Below are 17,500 nucleotides of genomic sequence, written 5' to 3' on the forward strand. Positions count from 1 at the left end.
GGAGCCTAGAAACAGAGCCACAGCCAGGGGCCCAGGGGTCTGCATGTGCTGCCCCCTCACACGCGGGAGGTGATGTAGACAGAGTGCACACGCTCGGCCAGGGTGTTCTGCAGATCGTGCAGCGGGTCCAGGCCCTGCACTTTGCTGCTGCGCCCATAGATGAGCTGCCGGAAGGAGTCCTGCTCCAGCAGGGACTTCATGTGCTTGAGGAAGAAGCCTTCGCAGAACAGGGCCAGTTCTGGGGCGTTGTGGATCTGCGGGGCAGGCAGAGGTGCCGTTGAGGCCAGCAGTCTTAGCACAGTCCCACCTGAAACTGCCCGGCCCACCCTCTCCCCCAGATATTACCCATGGGCCAAGGCCTGGTTTAAGCCTCACCCAGCAGGAGGTGTTCCCCTGTCTGCATCTTGAGCAGATTTCCCCTTATCTGAATCCCTCCTCTAAGATTTCCTTGCAGTTGAATGGATCTAGGCTCAAACCCCAGCTGGGCCACCAGAAACGTTACTGAAGTCCTGTCCTTGGCCCACATCATTTTGCCTGTGTCATACTGGTGATGGCTTTGTTGAACGGCTGTCCTCCTCCCTGGATTGGGAGCTCCGTCACTAGGGGCAGGGACAGGGGCTGACCCCTGCTGGGTGGCCAGGCCCACACAAGGCCCAGCACCCGTGTTCTCACGTGGTAGATGCTCAGTAACTAACTCGACTAACACTGCGTGCCCCTCTGTGCCAGGCTCTGAGGTCACGGTCTCTGCAATGCTCTCCTGGGGCTGATGTTCCAGGACAGGGAGGCAGACGGATCCCAAGGAATCACGTTAACCCCAGGTGACTGCAGCCTGGGATCAGTGCTGGGAAGGAAAAAGTGTGGGAAGTGGTAGAGTGACAGGGTGGGCAGGGGGCCCGGTGACACCGAGCTGAGACTGGGCCCGCAAGGAGCTAGTCTTGCGAAGAGCTCAGAACAGAGCTTTGCAGGAAGAGGCAGTGGTTTTCACCAGAGTCCTGGGGTGGGAACCAGCTGGGTGTGCTGAGCACTAGGACACAGGCTGGTGTGGTGAGGGAAGCGAGAGGGAGGCAGGAAAGAGGGGGTGCAGCAGGACCCTGGGCCTGGAAGCACAACACGGGGCTGGGTTTTATTTAGTATGCATGCAGTGGAAACCTGTGGAGGGTCTATGGAGGGGAGGGTAATGGTCTTTTGCACTTTTAAAGAACATTCTGGATTGCAGGGCCAAAGCTGGCAAGTGGGGAGGCCAGGCTAACAGTCATCTAAGGGATGATGGCAGCCTGGAGCAGGGCAGGGCAGTGGAGCTGGAGAACAGCAGAGAGACTGATGATGCAATGCAAGGGTGGGAGGCCTAGATGTGGACGATTGAAAATAAAGTCAAATATGATGCCTAAGTTCTGAGTCTGAGCAACTGGGCAGATGACAGTGCCAATGGCTGAGATGGGGAAGACTGAGCGGGGCGGTGTGGGGAGAAGATCAGGTGTTTGTGGCTGTGGAACTGATTTGACTCAGGGAGGCTCAGGTGCTCTCACCCAAGGTCCCATGGCCGAGGTGGCAGAGAGGGAGTGTGAACCGGGATCTACCCAGCTCCAGAGCCCCATTCCTGAGCTGCCACAGGAGCTCCCAGCCCTTCCTCAGCCCACACTTCTTCTCAAAGCCAGCTGGCCACCTGCACTTTCTCAGCCTCTCAGAGCGCCCGCGAGGGGTCCCAGGCCCAGTGGGAAACACCCGCGGCCTCACCTTGGCATACTTGTAGGTGCTCACAGCACTCTCCACGCTGATAGTCTGGGAGCACAGGATCTCGCAGTGCCGCTGCAGGGCATCAAGCTGGAACAGGCTGGCCGCGGACAGCAGCTGCGGGAAGGAGGCAAAGGGCCTTGGGTGCTGGGCCCACGGATGGGCCTCGGCCGGGCATTGTGGAACAGAACGCCTCAGGGGGCCTCGGGCCCTGCTTCCTCCAACCACACCAGGAACCAGCCCACTTGGTGGTCAAGCCCAGGAGGGAGAGACGCTGGCTCACTTCCTTTTGCTCTAGGCATGTGGGGCATTTGAGGGGACACAGGATGGTGACAGATGCTGGCTGGGATGTATGGCCAGTTGAGAGAGTCACCCAGATGGAAGCGGGGCCATGCTTTATGCAGGGAAGGGGGGAGCCCAGCCCCATTCTGATCCTCTTGGGCCTGGCCGTCCCCACTGGGGCATCCATCTCTGATCCCCTGGGAGTGGTCCAGGAGGCCGCGGCTCACTGATGTACATCACGCCCTGGTCTCTCAGAACTGCCCTTCCTGCCAGATGAAGAGAAAGGACCTGGCTGGGAGCCATGCAGCCCTGCAGAGGCCATGCTTCTGCCTGCCCTTGTCCCTCCAAACGCTGCATGTCTGAGAGCGGGGGAGAAGCCTGGCCGTTGTCTAGGGCTGGAGAGACATGGGTGCAGAGTAAAGGGGGGATGTGGACATCTGAGGGGGGCTCCCTGCTCCTCTCCCTTCCCAGTGCCAAGTGAACCCTGAGCCAGATGCTCACCTCCAGGATGTCAGCCGTGGGGATGTCCATGGACTCTGTTCCCCCGTAGTACAGGTATTGCATCATCATCTGCAGCAGGAAGAGGCCCGTGAATGCCAGGCGGACCCTAGCACGGAGTCCTCACCTGGCCTTCCCACCCCTCAGCATGCTGACATCTGCAGACCCCCCACTCAACACTGGCTTGCACCCCTACTCTATCGTGCTCAGGCTGAGACTTTCCCTCAAATGCCACATCTGGAAGTCAGCTCCAGGGTCCCCTCTCCCATCTCCCTGCGTGTAAAAAGCACACGACAAGCTTCCTTTCAGGGTGCTTTCATTTTGATCCTCCTAACAATCCCAGAGGCCTCTGGGTGTCGAAAACGGTTTGTACTTCCCTGCTAATCTAAAAGTTGGTGGTTTGAACCCACCCAGCCATGCTGTAGAAGAAAGTCCTGGTGATCTGCTTCTGTAAAGATTATAGCCAAGAAAACCCTCTAGAGCAGCTCTACTCTGTTACATATGGGGCCATCATGAGTCAGAATCAATGATGGCAGTGAGTTTGGTTTGGTGTTTAACAACCCTCATGAGCCCAGGAGAAAAGACACTATTCACAGATGGGGAAGCTGAGGTCCAGGGAAAGAAGACCCCTTGGTGCAAATCACATGAGCCCCTGACCGCTCACGCTGGTGCTCCTGCATTACACCAGGCACCACACTGCTCATGGCACTTTTTTACCTAAATTCTCAGCATGGGGCCAGGAGGGGTGGGTCTTTGAGGACGGCTGCCTCACTGGTTCTCCCCGGACGCCCGGCCCCGACTTCTCCTATCTGCTCCAGGCTCTGATGTGGAGGAAGAGAGAGCCATGATCCTGACACCATGCTGGGCTCTGCCCCCTTAGAAGGCAAGCGTGGAGCCCAAGCCCAAAACTGCCCCTGCGGCCCGAAACCACCTTGCTGACTGGCCCAGATGAACCTGGGGCTCTCAGGAGCTCGGGGCCTGGGATCTCAAGCAAGGTGCTCTGGCAGGGGGAACTAAATTGAGCGCGGCTGAGGCCTAAGTTACGTACACGCTGCCATACATTGGAGCCTAGTAAGGTTCCCAGTTGGAAAAATAAAAGCAGTTCTCTCTGGTTGGCTAAAGAAACAGCCCCAGCAAGGAGCTGGCAATGGTGCTCGAAAACGTGGCTCCAACAGGCACAGCAGGGCTGTGTTGGAGCCAGGCCCTCCCTCCAGCTGGAGGAGGCACAGAGGGCCTAGGGGAGGAGGAGGCCAGGGCAGCTACAGCTCCTGCAAGGCCCAGGCCGCTCCCTGGGAGACAAGGGAACAGCTTCTCCACCAATAAATGGGGTTCCTACTCCAGAAAGCCCTCGAGTGTCCTGGCCAACTCAGCTGCTCCCCGCAAAGGAGATGGAGACACTCACAGTCCTTCTGCAGCCGCTGCTGGAGCTTGTATAAAACAAAACAAACCAGTTGCTGTCGAGTCAATTCTGACCCATGGCAACCCCATGTGTGCAGAGTAGAACTGCTCCATAGGGTTTTCGAGGCTGCCACCTTTTGGAAGCAGATCGCCAGGCCTTTCTTCCAAAGCATCTCTGGATGGATGTGAACCACCAACTTGTTGGTTAGTAGTCCAAGCGATTAGCCATTTGTGCCACCCAGGGACTCGGAGCTTATATGAGCCTCCGTCTGTCGCTGCAGGTAGGAAGTGCCTCTGGTGGGGCCCACACCTTGGCCCTTCCTGCCCTGTACTGGGCATCAAGTGGGTGCTCTGGATAGCAGCAGCAGGAGCCCTGGAGTCAGACAGGGCAGAGGCACAGATGTGGGCCTGGAATGCCCCTCACCAGGGTTGGGAGTGGGGTGGTCAGATCTCCCAGGAGTCTGCTGAGGGATGGTCTCGGAGCAGCCCCTGGGTAGAAGGGAGCCCAGGGGCCTGGGCCAGGGAAATGGTGGTGGCAGCCCGCAGCTCTCCTTCCTGGTCTGGGAGGCAGCCTCCCATTGCATCTGGGGAGCAGGTTTGGCAAGCCCTAGCCATCTGCAGTGCCTCCCTGAGGAGCCCTGGTGGTACAATGGTTAAGCGCTGGGCTGCTCACCGAAAAGTCGGCGGTTGGAACCCACCAGAGGCTCCACGGGATAAAAGACCTGGTAATCTGCTCCTGTAAAGATTACAGACTTGGAAACCCTATGGGGCAGTTCTATTCTGTCCTATAGGGTCGCTATGAGTCAGAATCTACTCAATGGCAAACAACCACCACAGACGTCAGACCAGGATCACTTGCTTGGAGCCTCATTTAGGGAGGGAGGCAGGCAGGCAAGGGTGAATTCACTTTGCAAGGCCTAGCTGCCCCAGGTAAGCTGCAGCCATCTACCTCCCAGAGTAGCCAGCCTTTGGGGCAGCAGCTCGAGGAAAGGGAAGGCCTCAGGCAGGACCAGCTGGAGAGGGCATGGGGTTTTCTTCTGCCCTGCATAGGACACCAGGAACTAAGACTACAGGGAAGGCATGAGGGACTGCAGGGACAGGCCTGGGGTCTGAGCAAACCAGTGTGGCATGGCAGGGCCCCTGGGCTACCCCCTCTTCCCCCAAAGGACTGGGTTTCATCGAAGGTGACCTTGGCAAGCCTCTAGACCTGCACTGCCCAATACAACCGCCACTCGCCTCACGTGGCCTTTGACGTGTGAACTGTGGCTGCTCTGCACTGAGCCGTGCTGTGTCACTCACATGCTGGATTTTGGGCACTCAGTATGAAAAAAAGAATGTAAAATATCTCGTTTTTATATTGATTACATGTGGAAATGATAATATTTTGGCATCTTGGGTTAAACAAAATACACTATTAAAATTAATTTCAGCTCTTTTACTTTTTTAACGTGGCCACTAGAAAATTTAAAATGACATGTGTGCCTCACATCATCTTTCTTTGGGACAGTGCTGCTCTGGATCTCGGGGTCTGTTTCCTCCTCAGAAAACAAGGACAATAATGACCCCCTCCCTTCCTCCCTGAGACACGTGGAACCTCCTTGCGGTAACTAATTCAGCCTTTCAGTCCTGGTTCCTGAGTGCAGGGCCACACCTGAGGCCAGTGAGTGGGATCAGCTGGGGGCCGATGGTGACTAAGCCTCAGGAGGCCCGTGCTTAGGCCAATAAAGGCCTTGGAAGAGGGCGGCTTACTGGAGCCTTGGAGTTGGAGAGTGAGAGAACTTCCTGCTCTGTGGCGTGTAAGCACGTCCCCTGGGGACACTGAAGCTCTGCTGAAGCCCCTCTTGGACCTCGTCCTTCCTGTTTGTATCCTTTTTCCTTCTGGATTAAAGACAGGCCTTTCCCTGCAGATTGTGAGTGGTTCCGACAGATTATTGGATCTAAGAAACAGAAGGGACTGGTGCCCCCTGACCTGGCCCTGGGTAAATGTGGATGAGAGAGAGAAGAGGCCCGTGCCCAGTGCCCCAGCCCTGCGTGGCTAGGAACGGACCTGGACTGACCAGGGCAGGAAGCTGACATTGTCCTGGGCTGGTTTGATACTACACTCCCTTTCAGTGCTGTGTGGGCCAACAAGGTGCTTGGGGGCTGCTCTGAAACTTTTCAGCCCTCTTAGGGAGCCCTGGCCCTGGAGGGTGGCCTGAGGCTGAACCCTCCAAGGGGAGCCGATGTCCAGGGATTCCATGTGAAGTGAGGCTCCCAGATAACAGCAGATTTCTGTAGTCAGAGGACACACAGGGCAAGGCCGGAGCCCTGGGCCAGGTCTGCACAGTCGGCCCGACTTGGTGGGTGGCCCAGGGGGCAGGGAGGCACTAACATGCTATGGATGTCAGAGCTGTCACCCATTTATGCCCCCCAACAGCCCTGAAAGTCATCAAGGGGCTGTAACCCTGTTTTTGGCCAGGATATCCACCCCCTGACCCAGCTGATGAACTGCCCCTGATGGGCAGCTGGGCCCTTTCTCTCTTGGGTCAGTGGTCACCCCACATCCACACAGATGCACTCACTCCCCACTCTCTGCCAATCCCTGCCACTCTTCTTGGACCTGCCTCCCACATCTGAGTCTGACCCCACCTCATGCTCCATCTCACCTGGACTTTTCCCTTCTTAGCCAAACAAGATTTGAGAGCTTCCCTGCTCCCTGTGAATTTTGATCGAAGGGTGGGGGAAGAGGGAAGGGGAGGTACCACCAGCCTCCCTGTTGCCTACACCAGAACCTGGGCCTCACACCCCCGCCCCATCAGTCACCTCCACTCTACCTGGCTGGCGTCCTCCCATCCCACTGGCACGACCTGGTCCAGGTTACCATCATCACTCAGCTGCACTGCTCAACAGTCTCCTAACTGGCCCCCTGGCTCCAGTCATGCCCCCTCCAATCCCTCCTCTCTCTCCAGATTGAGCTTTCTAAATGCAAACTCTACTACTGCATACATTCTGGATTTGAATCCTGGATCAGTTCCTAGCTGCGTGACCTTGGGCAAATTACTCAACTTCTCTTGTGTCTCTGTTTCCTCATCTACATACGTTGTTATTGTGTGCCGCTGAGTCAATTATGACTCATAGTGACCAGACAGGACAGGGTAGAACTGCCCCACAGGGTTTCCTAGGTTGTAATCTTTACAGGAGGGAGCAGAACGCTGGGTCTTTTCTCCCGCGGAGCTGCTGGTGGATTTGAACCACCAAGCTTCCGGTTAGCAGTTGAGTGCTTAGCCATTGTGCCACCAGGGCGCCTTCACATCCTAGGATTGTGCTGTGAGGATTAAATGAATAATAGTTGTAAAGCACCTTGGACCAAGCCTGGCTAAGCCAGTTTTAGTGATGATGATGATGTTGTCCTTCCGCTGCTTAAGTCTCAGTAGTTCCAGTTGCGTACTGGTTGTTCTTCTGAATGTTTGCCCAGACTAGACTGGAGGGCGTTTCTTGAACATGTATGGTCTCTGGCTTCTGGAGCTTTACATGTGCTGTTCCCTTTACCTGGCTAACTCCTCCTACACCCTGAGATCTCAGCTTAGCTGTCACTTCCTCCAGGAAGCTTCCCTTGTCTCCCTACATCTGGGTTAGAGGCCCCTCTCCTTGGCTCTCATAGCCCCCCGTCCTCCTCCCCTCCACAACACACTATGTCATGGTCCTGTCTCCTCAAAGGCAAGGTCCTTGTCCTATTCACTGCTGTCTCTTTATCACCCAGAGTCCTAGGTGGTGTGTATGGTTAACGCGCTTGGCTGCTAACTGAAAAGTTAAGAGATTCAAGTCCCCCCAGAGGTGCCTCTGAAGAAAGGCCTGGTGATCTTCTGAAAAATCAGCCATTGAAAACTCTGTGGAGCACAGTTCTATTCTGACACACACGGGGTTGCCATGAGTTGGAATCAACTTGATGGCAACTGTATTTTTTTTCCCCTCCACAGTACCCATCACTATGCCTGGAATATAAGAGGTACCCGATAAATATTTGCTAAATAAATAACTACAGAGAGCATGAGAGGGGAACGATGGCATCTTAGAAGATGGTTCTTGGGCCTCTGTGAGACTCTAGATTCTGTGATGTTCCCACTAGATCACAACCTCTCCTGGGCAAGGTGAGGTCCAGGACCACCTACTAGCGGCCCCATGGCCTCAGTCCCAGCCCCTAAGGCTCCACTCTGCAGCCCCGAGTCCATCCCACAGCCTGGAGACCTGCTGTTGCCGTCTGGACCGCTCTGTTCAGTTACTAGAGCTCAGGACCAATGAGACAGATCTGAAGCTATCATCCCACATCAGGAAGGCTGGCTTTGCACAGGGAAAACCCTGGACACTCTAACTTGATCACTATTCAGCAAAGACACAGAGGGCGTTGGGGGTGGAGGGAAGATTATGACCAACTCAAAGCTGTCTCCCCACTGCCTCCAACCTGCTCCCAAACCCAGATAGACACAGGCAAGGGTGGGGCTCCCAGTGGGAGACTCGCTCCTAGAAGGGTGCTGCACACCCGAGAGTCACACACCTGGAAAATGTGGTACTTCATGTCGCTGATCTCAATGGTCTTGCTGCTGTCGCCATCTTGCTCTGATTTATTGGTCATCAGGGTCTTAAACCTGGAGCGGAGGAGACAGGACAAAGCAGGTGCTGAGTGTGACTTCCATTCCATCACTGTGGCTGTGAAGGCCCCATCCGTCCCCGGACTGGTGACTGGGAGATGGTGCATTTAAAAATTACTGCCATGCTCCCAAAATAATTCTCGCAGAAGGACATTTTACATCACCCTGGGCTGACAGCTGGGCCAAGCCTAGTCTCTTCCTGGCTGCCCTCCACATGCGTGACCATGATGCCTGTGTATGGAAAACTGACTCCTACTTCCAGAATATTTGTCGTCTAACAATCAAAAGCAATAACTAGACCAGAACGAATAAAACCTCAGTGCTTGTCATTGAGAACGCTAGGTCCCATTCCTACGTCTCCCCTGTGTCAATTCTGCTTAATGTCCTCCTGTGGGGATGGTGGGGGCTCTGTTGATATGATCACAGGCTGAGGGGTAGGGGCTGCAGGGGTTGCTCTCAGCTCCAGCCTGCTGCTCTTCTCCAGCAAGTCTATCACCTGGTATCCAAATTTTTCCATTGCCCTTAACAGAAACTCAGTGGCCCCTAGGCAATGACTCCCCCTGTCCCTCCTGGTAACCACGAATCAACTTTGGTCTCTATACATTTGCATATTCTAGATATTTCATATATGTGGAATCATATCCTATTTTTCCTTTTGTGATTGACTTTTTTTCACTCAGCACAATGTTTTCAAAGTTCACCCATGTTGTAGCATTTATCAGGTCTTCCTTTCTCTTTATGGCTGAGTAATATTCTGTTGTATGGACACACCACATTTTGTTTATCCATTGTTCTGTTAATGGACACCTGGTTTGTTTTCACCTTTTCGCCATTGTGACTAATGCTGTAATGAACGTTGATGTACATGTGTCTGAGTCCCTGCTTTCAATTCTTTGCGGCGTATACTGAGGAGTGGAATTGCTGGGTCATGTGGTAATTCTATGTTTAACTTTTTGAGGAACCACCAAACTGTTTTCCACAGCACTGCACCATTTTACAATCTTACCAGCAACAGATAAGGGCTCACGACTCCAGGGGTTGGGATTTTGTTATCCAAGGCTGCTTACCTGTTGGACGCTGTCACCAGCAGGACTTTGTGTGCGTAAAACAGCTTTCCTTCCACTAGGAAGGTCACATCCGACATCTCCTTGTTGTTCAGAAAGTGAGGATCTGTACAAAACGGGAAGAAAAGGATGTAAAATGACTGAAGATTCAGTCACGAGTCCTTTATAAGCTGGCTGAGAGGGGTGTGGGTGTGGGGTTCTCACTCATAGCAACCCTATAAGACAGAGTAAAACTGCCCCATAGGGTTTCCTGTAATCTTTGCAGGAGCAGATCACTGAGTCTTTTCTCCCGCAGAGCTGCTAGTGGGTTCCAACCACCGACTTATCAGTTAGCAGTTGAGCGCTTAACCATCGTGTCACCAGAGGGTGTGCAGTACAAAGGGAAAAAAGAGAAACTGAGGCGAGGGCTTTCGCATTTGGAAATGGGAAAGGAGGACAAAAATAGGAGAAAAAGGAAGAGAGAATAGGGAGCAAAACCAGGAAGTCTGTGTGGGGAGGGGGCTGAGGAGAGAAGGGGGCAGGCTGGACGGCACCCTCACCTAGTCTGGCGGGCAGGGTCTTCCGGATCTCAGGGATGCTGGGGATGGGGCTGCTGCCATAGCAGTGCGTGAAGATGGCGGCCAGCTGCTGGATGACAGAGTCGTTCTGTGGGGGAACGGGCAGAGAAGGCCGTTAGCCCGCCCCCTGTGGCTGTCAGTTCACAGCTGCAGATATGTCGTCTCACAAGTCAGGCCAGGATTAGGGCAGCTGCCGTCCTTTGCTCCTCCTGGATCTAGCTTGGCAAGAAATGCCAGCTCCTTCTTAACTGAGTCCCCAAAATGGCTTTCTGGCTGGGCTCCAGCCCCACAAACCCAAGGTCTCTGCCCTCTGCAGCCAGGCAGTCAAGTCTGGTATTGAGGGTGGGCGTCTGTCTGTATATGGGGGATGTCCACGCGTCTGTGTGTGTCTGTGTATGGGTGTCCATGTGTCTAACTGCTTGTGTGTCATCTACGTGTCAGTCCGGGTCTGAGTCAGGGCTGTGGCTCTGGGGCCGGCAGGGGAGCTGCTGGTTGGCACTCACTTTGCTGGTCTTGAGGATGTCGAACATGAGCTGCAGGCCCTCGGTCACCAGCTCCTCGTTGTACTCCTCCTCTTTGATGGAGCTGAAGTCCCGCAGGAGGCTCTGCACCACGGAGTACCGTGACTGTGAGAAGGAGGTCCTCAGAGACTCAATCCAGACATGCAGCTTCCAGGGAACACCTGGGCCCAGGATGGACAGGCAGTTAGTCACCCTGCAGAGCGCTCCCCGCAAGGACACACCCTGCCCACACCATGCCGACCCCTTTAGCGCTCGATGCCCCAGTCTCTGCCACACCCATCCACCCTCAAGCTGCCTTCCTGCACACTGGGCGCCCTCTCAGTGTGGCATGTGGAGAGAGCTTCAAGTCACTCTCTCAGGCTTCGCTGACAGGGCAGAGGGGACCTTCCATTCTAATTAGACGAGGGGGATGGATAGCTTCAGCCCAAGCTCAGGGAACCCCAGCTCTGAACACATACAGCTGAGCCTGCGGGCTTTCAAGGGGCCCAGTGCTCACACTAGTCCCACTGCCTGTTGGGCCCTGGAATTCTTTGCTGGGCAGGACCTGTTCATTCTGGAGAGATGGCCAGGTAGACACAGATGCCCAGGAAATATGCAGGACACACGGCCCCCACCCTGGCCTGAAGTCTGAAACGAGCCCCATTCCAGAAGGGCTTTCCCTGCACCCAGCTCATGGGCAGGCTAGTCCACACCAGTGGGTATAATTACTGCTTACCACTTCCCCAAGTGTGTCAGTGGGGACTTTGGGTAGTTTAAAGTGCGTTGCAAAGTCCATGACTAAAAACTAGTAATACTCCTGGCAATTAGATCTTCTTACCCCCTCAGCCTCATTGTGGATTAAAGAAGCAATGAATGGCATTCCCCAGGGGCACCGCAGCAGAGGTGGTTGTTAGCATCCATGTCACTGGCTGTAGGTGGTTGTAATGTCCCCATTTTATGGCAAAGAACACTGAGGCTGACTCCCTCTGTGACCTCCTGCTCTCTTGGCCTAGCCCTGGGGGTTTTTGTGTTGTGGCCCCCTGATAATAACAACGTAGCTCTCACACACTGAGGACTCACAGTGAGCCAGGCCCTATGCTCTGTGCTTTACGTGACATCGTCACATTCTTCCTAAGTATCATCACCACCAAACCCATCGGAGAGATGAGGGAATTGAGACTCAGCAATTATGTGACTTGCAGCTGGGATCTGACCCAAGTCTGTCTGTCTGTCTGACTAGACTCCCAGGAGGACAAGAAAAGTATATAGACTTCCAGACCCAAGGAGAGAGAGGCCAGTCAAACAACAGGAAAGCATCTAGTTGACCAGAAAAGACGTGGTGACTCACGGTGCTATGAATCCCTATGAATGCCATGACACTGACCAGAGACGGCGGACAGACTGAGGACAGAGGGCTAGGAGATGACCTCACTGTTGATACTGCCTGAGGCTCAGGGCATCTCCTGCAAGTGCACCCAGCCAGGGCGTCAGACTTGAGGCCTGGATTGGCCGAGCCACTGCCCTGCACTCGGCCTCCCTTTGGCCTGTGTGGCCCTGGCCCTCTTTGGACCTGCTGAAGAGCAGCTCAGTGTGTATAGGGGGAGTTGGGCTGTGTGGCCTCACCCAGTGCCCTCAGCTCCATGGTGATGTCCACGTAGCCATGCTCAGCGCTGTAGTACATGGCCTCCTGCAGGGCCTTTGTGCGGGTTCGGCTCAGCCGCACAGGCCCCTCGCTGCCACTGCCCTGGCTCGACGCGTCGCTCTCCTCCACACCTTCGGCCAAGATCTCTTCCAGGGACAGCACATCCGCTTTGGCCTGCTGCGGCTGTGTTAGGAGCTTCCTCAGGACATTCCTGTGGGCCAGGGTGGAAGGAGGGTGAGGCCAGAGGTCCCCACGATGGGTGGGGCCCACGGAGCTGCCTCACAGTGCCCCCACAGCAGGCTATCACTCCAAGGGCTGGTGGTCTTCCCACACGGGTAGACCAGGCCGGGGCTCCCAGCAGCCCCATCCCAGACCTTTGGGCAAGACAAGGCCAGGTGCAGGAGACCTTTCCTTCAGCATCCTAGTCTTGCCAAGAAATCCCAGGCTTTGGCTGTGTGACCTCAGACAGGTATCTGACCTCTCTGAGCTCTGACTGCAGCCTCATTGGCAGCTGCAGAGCTTCAGCATCACCTCCCGGGTTAATGTGAGGCTAATGCAAAGGCATTAACTGCAGGGCCACACCCACAGCAGTTCCTCCTAATGTGGCCCTTTTATGCATGTGAAGTGTCTGAGAGTCCTGGGTGGCGCAACAGTTAAACACTCAACTATTAGCTGAAAGGTTGGCAGTTCAAACCACTCGGAGGCACCATGGAAGACAGGTCTGGTGATCTGCTTCTTGAAAATCCTACGGAGCAGTTTTTACTCTGTACACATGGGGTCGTCATGAGTTGGAATTGACTTGATGACAACTAACAACAATGACAGTGTCTGAAACAAGATATGCTTAAAACAAACAGAAAAAAATAAAACCCATTGCTGTGGAGTCGATTCTGACTCATAGCGACCCTACAGGACAGAGTAGAACTACCTCATAAGGTTTCCAAGGAGTGGCTGATGGATTCGAACTGCTGACCTTTTGGTTAGTGGCTGTAGCTATTAACCACTGCACTACCTGGGCTCCAAGACATACTTAGTAAATGCTACTTTTTTCCTCTTCCATTAGTGAGGATGAGGACTGCATAGAACTGCACGCTTGACAGAGCATGTTCCCACTTGCATGTCCCATTAGCCCTTGGAGAGACCCCCTCAGCATCACATTCACAGGTGATAGGGACATCTTGCCCAAGGTCCCACTGGCTGGCTGGCCTGCAGACTCAAACCCAGGACTGGCTCCAAGCCCCAGGCTGGCTCTGTCACACCCCAAGGCCTGGGGCTCTGAGATGGTTGTGGTTACAGGCAGGCCCAAGGTCACCCTGGGTGCTGAGCCAACTGTGCCCCCTGCTCCATCTCCCCCCACACCACTGCCTGTGAGGGAGGCCTGGCTGGGCCGTGTAGCCAAGCTCATGGCCCAGGTCATCACAATGGGCCAGCTGACACCAGCTCCTCCCCATCAGTTTATGTGCTCGTTTGTTGTGCTTACAGAGCGCAGAGCTCTTAGTTTGTTCCAGACACTAGGCTGTGGTGGGGAAATGGACACAGTCCCTGCCCCAGAGCCTCAGCTCCAGAGAGAGAGAGGTAGATGGACAGACAATTCCAAGCAGGGTGATGAGGCCCCACGGGGATAAACCCAGGGTGCTGATGGGGTAAGGAGGCCGAGAGGCAATGGCATGTAAGATGGCCCCCAAGTCTGAGGCTGACTTAGGCAGATGGACATGGGGGTAGGGCTACTGGGTGGCAGAAGGTACAGAGGAGCTTCTGGGGAGGAGCCACAGGAGGCACACACGACTGGGTGTGCAGGGGCTGCACGTGGGCTCCTGTCTGCCCTTTGTCTCCAGCCCCTCTTCTGCCTTCTAGTAACCTCTTCTCTCACTTCCCTTTGCCCCCAGTGCTGCTCAATGGCTCTGGCTTCACCCTCTGCTGCCCGTCACACCCACCGGGAAGGCCTGGCCCCCACAGAGCAAGGCCCGCCATCCTCTCTGGGAGCGGGTCGTGGTTTACAGCAGAACTGCCAGGACCCTCTTCATGGTAGGGCCATATGCTGTGTGGAAGTCCCAGGAGCGCCAAGCATGGGGAGGGGCGTGGTCCTGAGGCAGGCCCTGGGCAGCTGCAGAGCAGAGAGTCTCACGGGGAAAATGGGAGGGCCTGCCCTGGGCATCAGAGACCCAGGCAACAGTCCTAGGTCTGCCTGGGACCAATGTGGGGCTTCACTAAGCACCACTGTCCAGATCTAGGAAATGGAAGGATGGCCAGATCAAGGAAGATAAATCAGTTTCATCTTGTAGGCAGTGCCAGTGTACTCTTAAGGACTCTGACACCACAGCTCAGTTACTGGGAGAGTGCGGAGATTGATGCGTGATGTCTGCCAAGGGTGTGGGATGGGGCAATGGTGGCATTTGCTGTCTCTGGATTAGATCCCTGAGAAGATTCTGTCTAGCTCTATGTTCTGCATTTTCCTCTGCCAGAGCCTCAAGGACGTGCCATTCTGTTGGAGCAATGCAGACACAGCTAGGGACAGCCTGAGCCAGACACAGAAGGAAAGCCAAGTTAGAACATGGCCTGGGAGGATAAGCTCTGGCCCCGGGCTTCTGCACAGGTCTCTGAGGAAACAGCTTATTTTTAGAAACCACCTCTGTATTCAGCTGGAGCAGGAGTGTGGGAAACAAGAGGCTTTTCCACTGTGGCCTTTCCCTCTGCCCCTCCTCAGGGCACCACTGGCAACAACCAGCCACTGAGGAACTTAGCAAGAACTCATGTCCCTCAACAGTCCTTGTGGTCCTGGGGAACCCGAGGCCCGGTCAGTGTGGCTCCAGGCTTGGAGCACGGCTAGGAGGAGCCAGGCCTATTTTGCTTATGACCAGCAGCTGAGCTAGCTCTGCACAGATCCCGGGGGAGACCAGGGGAACCTGTTTGTTCTCCTTTAAGCCTGGAGAGCCTCTCTCTGTGTGTCTCCACTGCAGCTCCTCCCGAGCCCCGCCTCCACAGGTGAGAAACAGCCTTAGACCCGTCCTTGTCTTCTCCTCCGCTCTGCTGCTTAGGAGCGGTTTCCCCCAGTGGTCACCTGGGTCTACTTCGGCCGCCTGGAGGAACAAGGGCCTAGGGTCTTTCATGGACCAGGACTTTGCTCCCTAATTCTCTGCCATGCTGCCTCTCCTCCACTCCGCCATCACCCCGAAGAGAAAGGGTAGAAAAATTCCAAACAGGAATATGGAGAATTCCCAAGATCGCTACCAAGGGAACCATGGCCCCAGCAACGGAGGACTCGGCTGCTTCTCTCTGGGAGCGAGGAGAAGTGGGCTTGGTTTGAGGGTAACCACAGCAAGCCCCCCTGTGCCCCCAGGCACACTTGTCATCCACCTCTGCACTCTTGCACAGCCTCTCCTCTCTCCCTGAAACACCTGCCCCACTCCATTGTCTGGTCAAACCTATTCCCCTTTAAGGCCCTGTCCAAGCACCACCTCCTCCGGGGAGCCCTCCTTCATCATAGATTGAAACTGTCAGTAGACGCATGTCTCCCCTTCTAGGCCGTGGGCTCCCTCAAGAAAGGGGCTGTACCTCTTCAGGACCTCTAGTGTGATGTATCTGTCCCATAACAGGTGTTTATTAACTGCTGACTAAATAACTTACTAAATGAATGATGGTGCCATATTAGGACCAGGTAAAATCAATAATCACAGATTTGATCATTGAACTAACCAACCAGCCAGCCAGTCAGTCAGCCAGCCAGCCAGCCAGCCAGCCAGCCAGCCAGCCAGCCAGCCAACCAACCAGCCAGTCAGCCAGCCAGCCAATCAACCAGCCAGTCAGCCATCCAGCCAATCAACCAACCAACCAACCACTCACTCACTCACCCACCCACCCATGCACCCATCCAGCCAACCACCCACCCAACGTCTCCAGGCCTCCACAATCTCAGGCCCCCTGCTGGTTGGGGACCTGCATCTTTCTGGTTGATTTGTACACAGGCCCCTATCTCTGGAAAGATCTCCAGGTCTAGCTCTTCCACTCCTGGCTGGGAAGTGGAGCCTCTCCCCCGGCCCCTGACACCACACAGGGCAGGAACACCATTGTGGGTACCTGTGGCCATGGGCGGCTGAGTGGCTGAAGCAGTTCATATCCTCATGGAGGGAGGAGGCCATGCCATTGGCTTCGAGCATGCTGAGCAGGGGGTCAGCACCTCGGCTCAGCAACAAGCTGACCAGCTCATAGTTCCCTGAAAGACAAAGTGGGTGGGGCCAAGGGGAATGAGAGGTGGCTGACAGAGATGCTGAAAGGGAAGCAAGAGGGAGTTTCCAAACTCTGAAGGTTGGGACTAAATAAACCCCATGCTCATTTGCATTTTGGGGGGGTGAAGGAGGGGTGACCTCAGGAGGGAGCTGGGAGGAAGAAGGCTGGTTGTGTCCAGCCACTGTGGCCCCCTCCCCTTGGCCTCCAGAGAGAAGGCCCTTTCTGCTCTAGTCTCTCCCTTCTCTCTGTTTGGTCTTGTCTATGCACCAAGCTTGGCAGAAACATGGATGAATGGGGTGAGGGGAAGCCCCCTACTGGCCCAGGAGGAGAGGTTTCAAAGCTCCCTACAGGGGTCTGTGTATGCAGCCGATGTCCAGCTACAGGCTCAACCAATCCTGTAGCGGCAACAGTGGCAGCACCACAGGGAGGGGTCAGATAGAGCTTTATAGCAACTGGAGACCATTGGCGGGCAGGGCAGTGGTGTACCTACCAGCCGCGGAGGCTAGCTGCAGGGGTGTCTCTGCATAGCTGTCCTCCCCGCTGTTCACTGCTGAGCCCTCCACGTGGGCACCAGCATCCAGCAGCAACTGCCAGGGGCACAGAGGAAGAGGACACCACTCAGCATGGCAGGGGGCATCAGGGGAGAGGGCCTCTTGGTCTCTCCAAGCATGCAACCAACACAGGGCTCATCCAGAGAGCCGAGGAGCTGGGACCCTAGAACTCCACGTTACCTCCAGGGCTCAAAGCTTCTGGGATCTTCACCTCCACCCTTGTGGCCTTTGACCAGTCTCCTAAGCTGTGAGGACCACTGAGCTATTTCTCTCTTTCAAACGCTTTCCTATGAAATAGCTGCAATGGCTGTCTTAAGAACTGTCATTCCCAATCTACAGAGGGAAACTGAGGCTCTGGGAGGTAGCAGAGGTAATGGGGAAAGCATAGGCATCAGAGTCAGTGAGCTCTGGGTACAAATGTTGGCCAC

The 17,500-nt window shown here is 55.1% G+C and overlaps 1 protein-coding gene across 1 annotated transcript in view; it reads right to left on the reverse strand.

Moving 5' to 3' along the window:
• Positions 1-17,500, reverse strand: part of ABTB2 (ankyrin repeat and BTB domain containing 2) — a 197,375-nt gene continuing 179,875 nt past the window's right edge. The window contains exons 8-17 of the mRNA XM_004369782.2: positions 17,012-17,108; positions 16,372-16,507; positions 12,279-12,508; positions 10,659-10,837; positions 10,138-10,243; positions 9,602-9,704; positions 8,441-8,531; positions 2,515-2,583; positions 1,735-1,848; positions 1-254 (exon numbers count right to left, since the gene is read on the reverse strand). Of these exons, the coding sequence (XP_004369839.1) occupies positions 57-254; positions 1,735-1,848; positions 2,515-2,583; positions 8,441-8,531; positions 9,602-9,704; positions 10,138-10,243; positions 10,659-10,837; positions 12,279-12,508; positions 16,372-16,507; positions 17,012-17,108 (1,323 nt within the window). The 3' untranslated portion in view covers positions 1-56. The remainder of the gene's footprint in view (positions 255-1,734; positions 1,849-2,514; positions 2,584-8,440; positions 8,532-9,601; positions 9,705-10,137; positions 10,244-10,658; positions 10,838-12,278; positions 12,509-16,371; positions 16,508-17,011; positions 17,109-17,500) is intronic.

Source organism: Trichechus manatus, unplaced genomic scaffold (assembly GCF_000243295.1).
Source record: "Trichechus manatus latirostris isolate Lorelei unplaced genomic scaffold, TriManLat1.0 scaffold00006, whole genome shotgun sequence".
Taxonomy (NCBI): domain Eukaryota; kingdom Metazoa; phylum Chordata; class Mammalia; order Sirenia; family Trichechidae; genus Trichechus; species Trichechus manatus.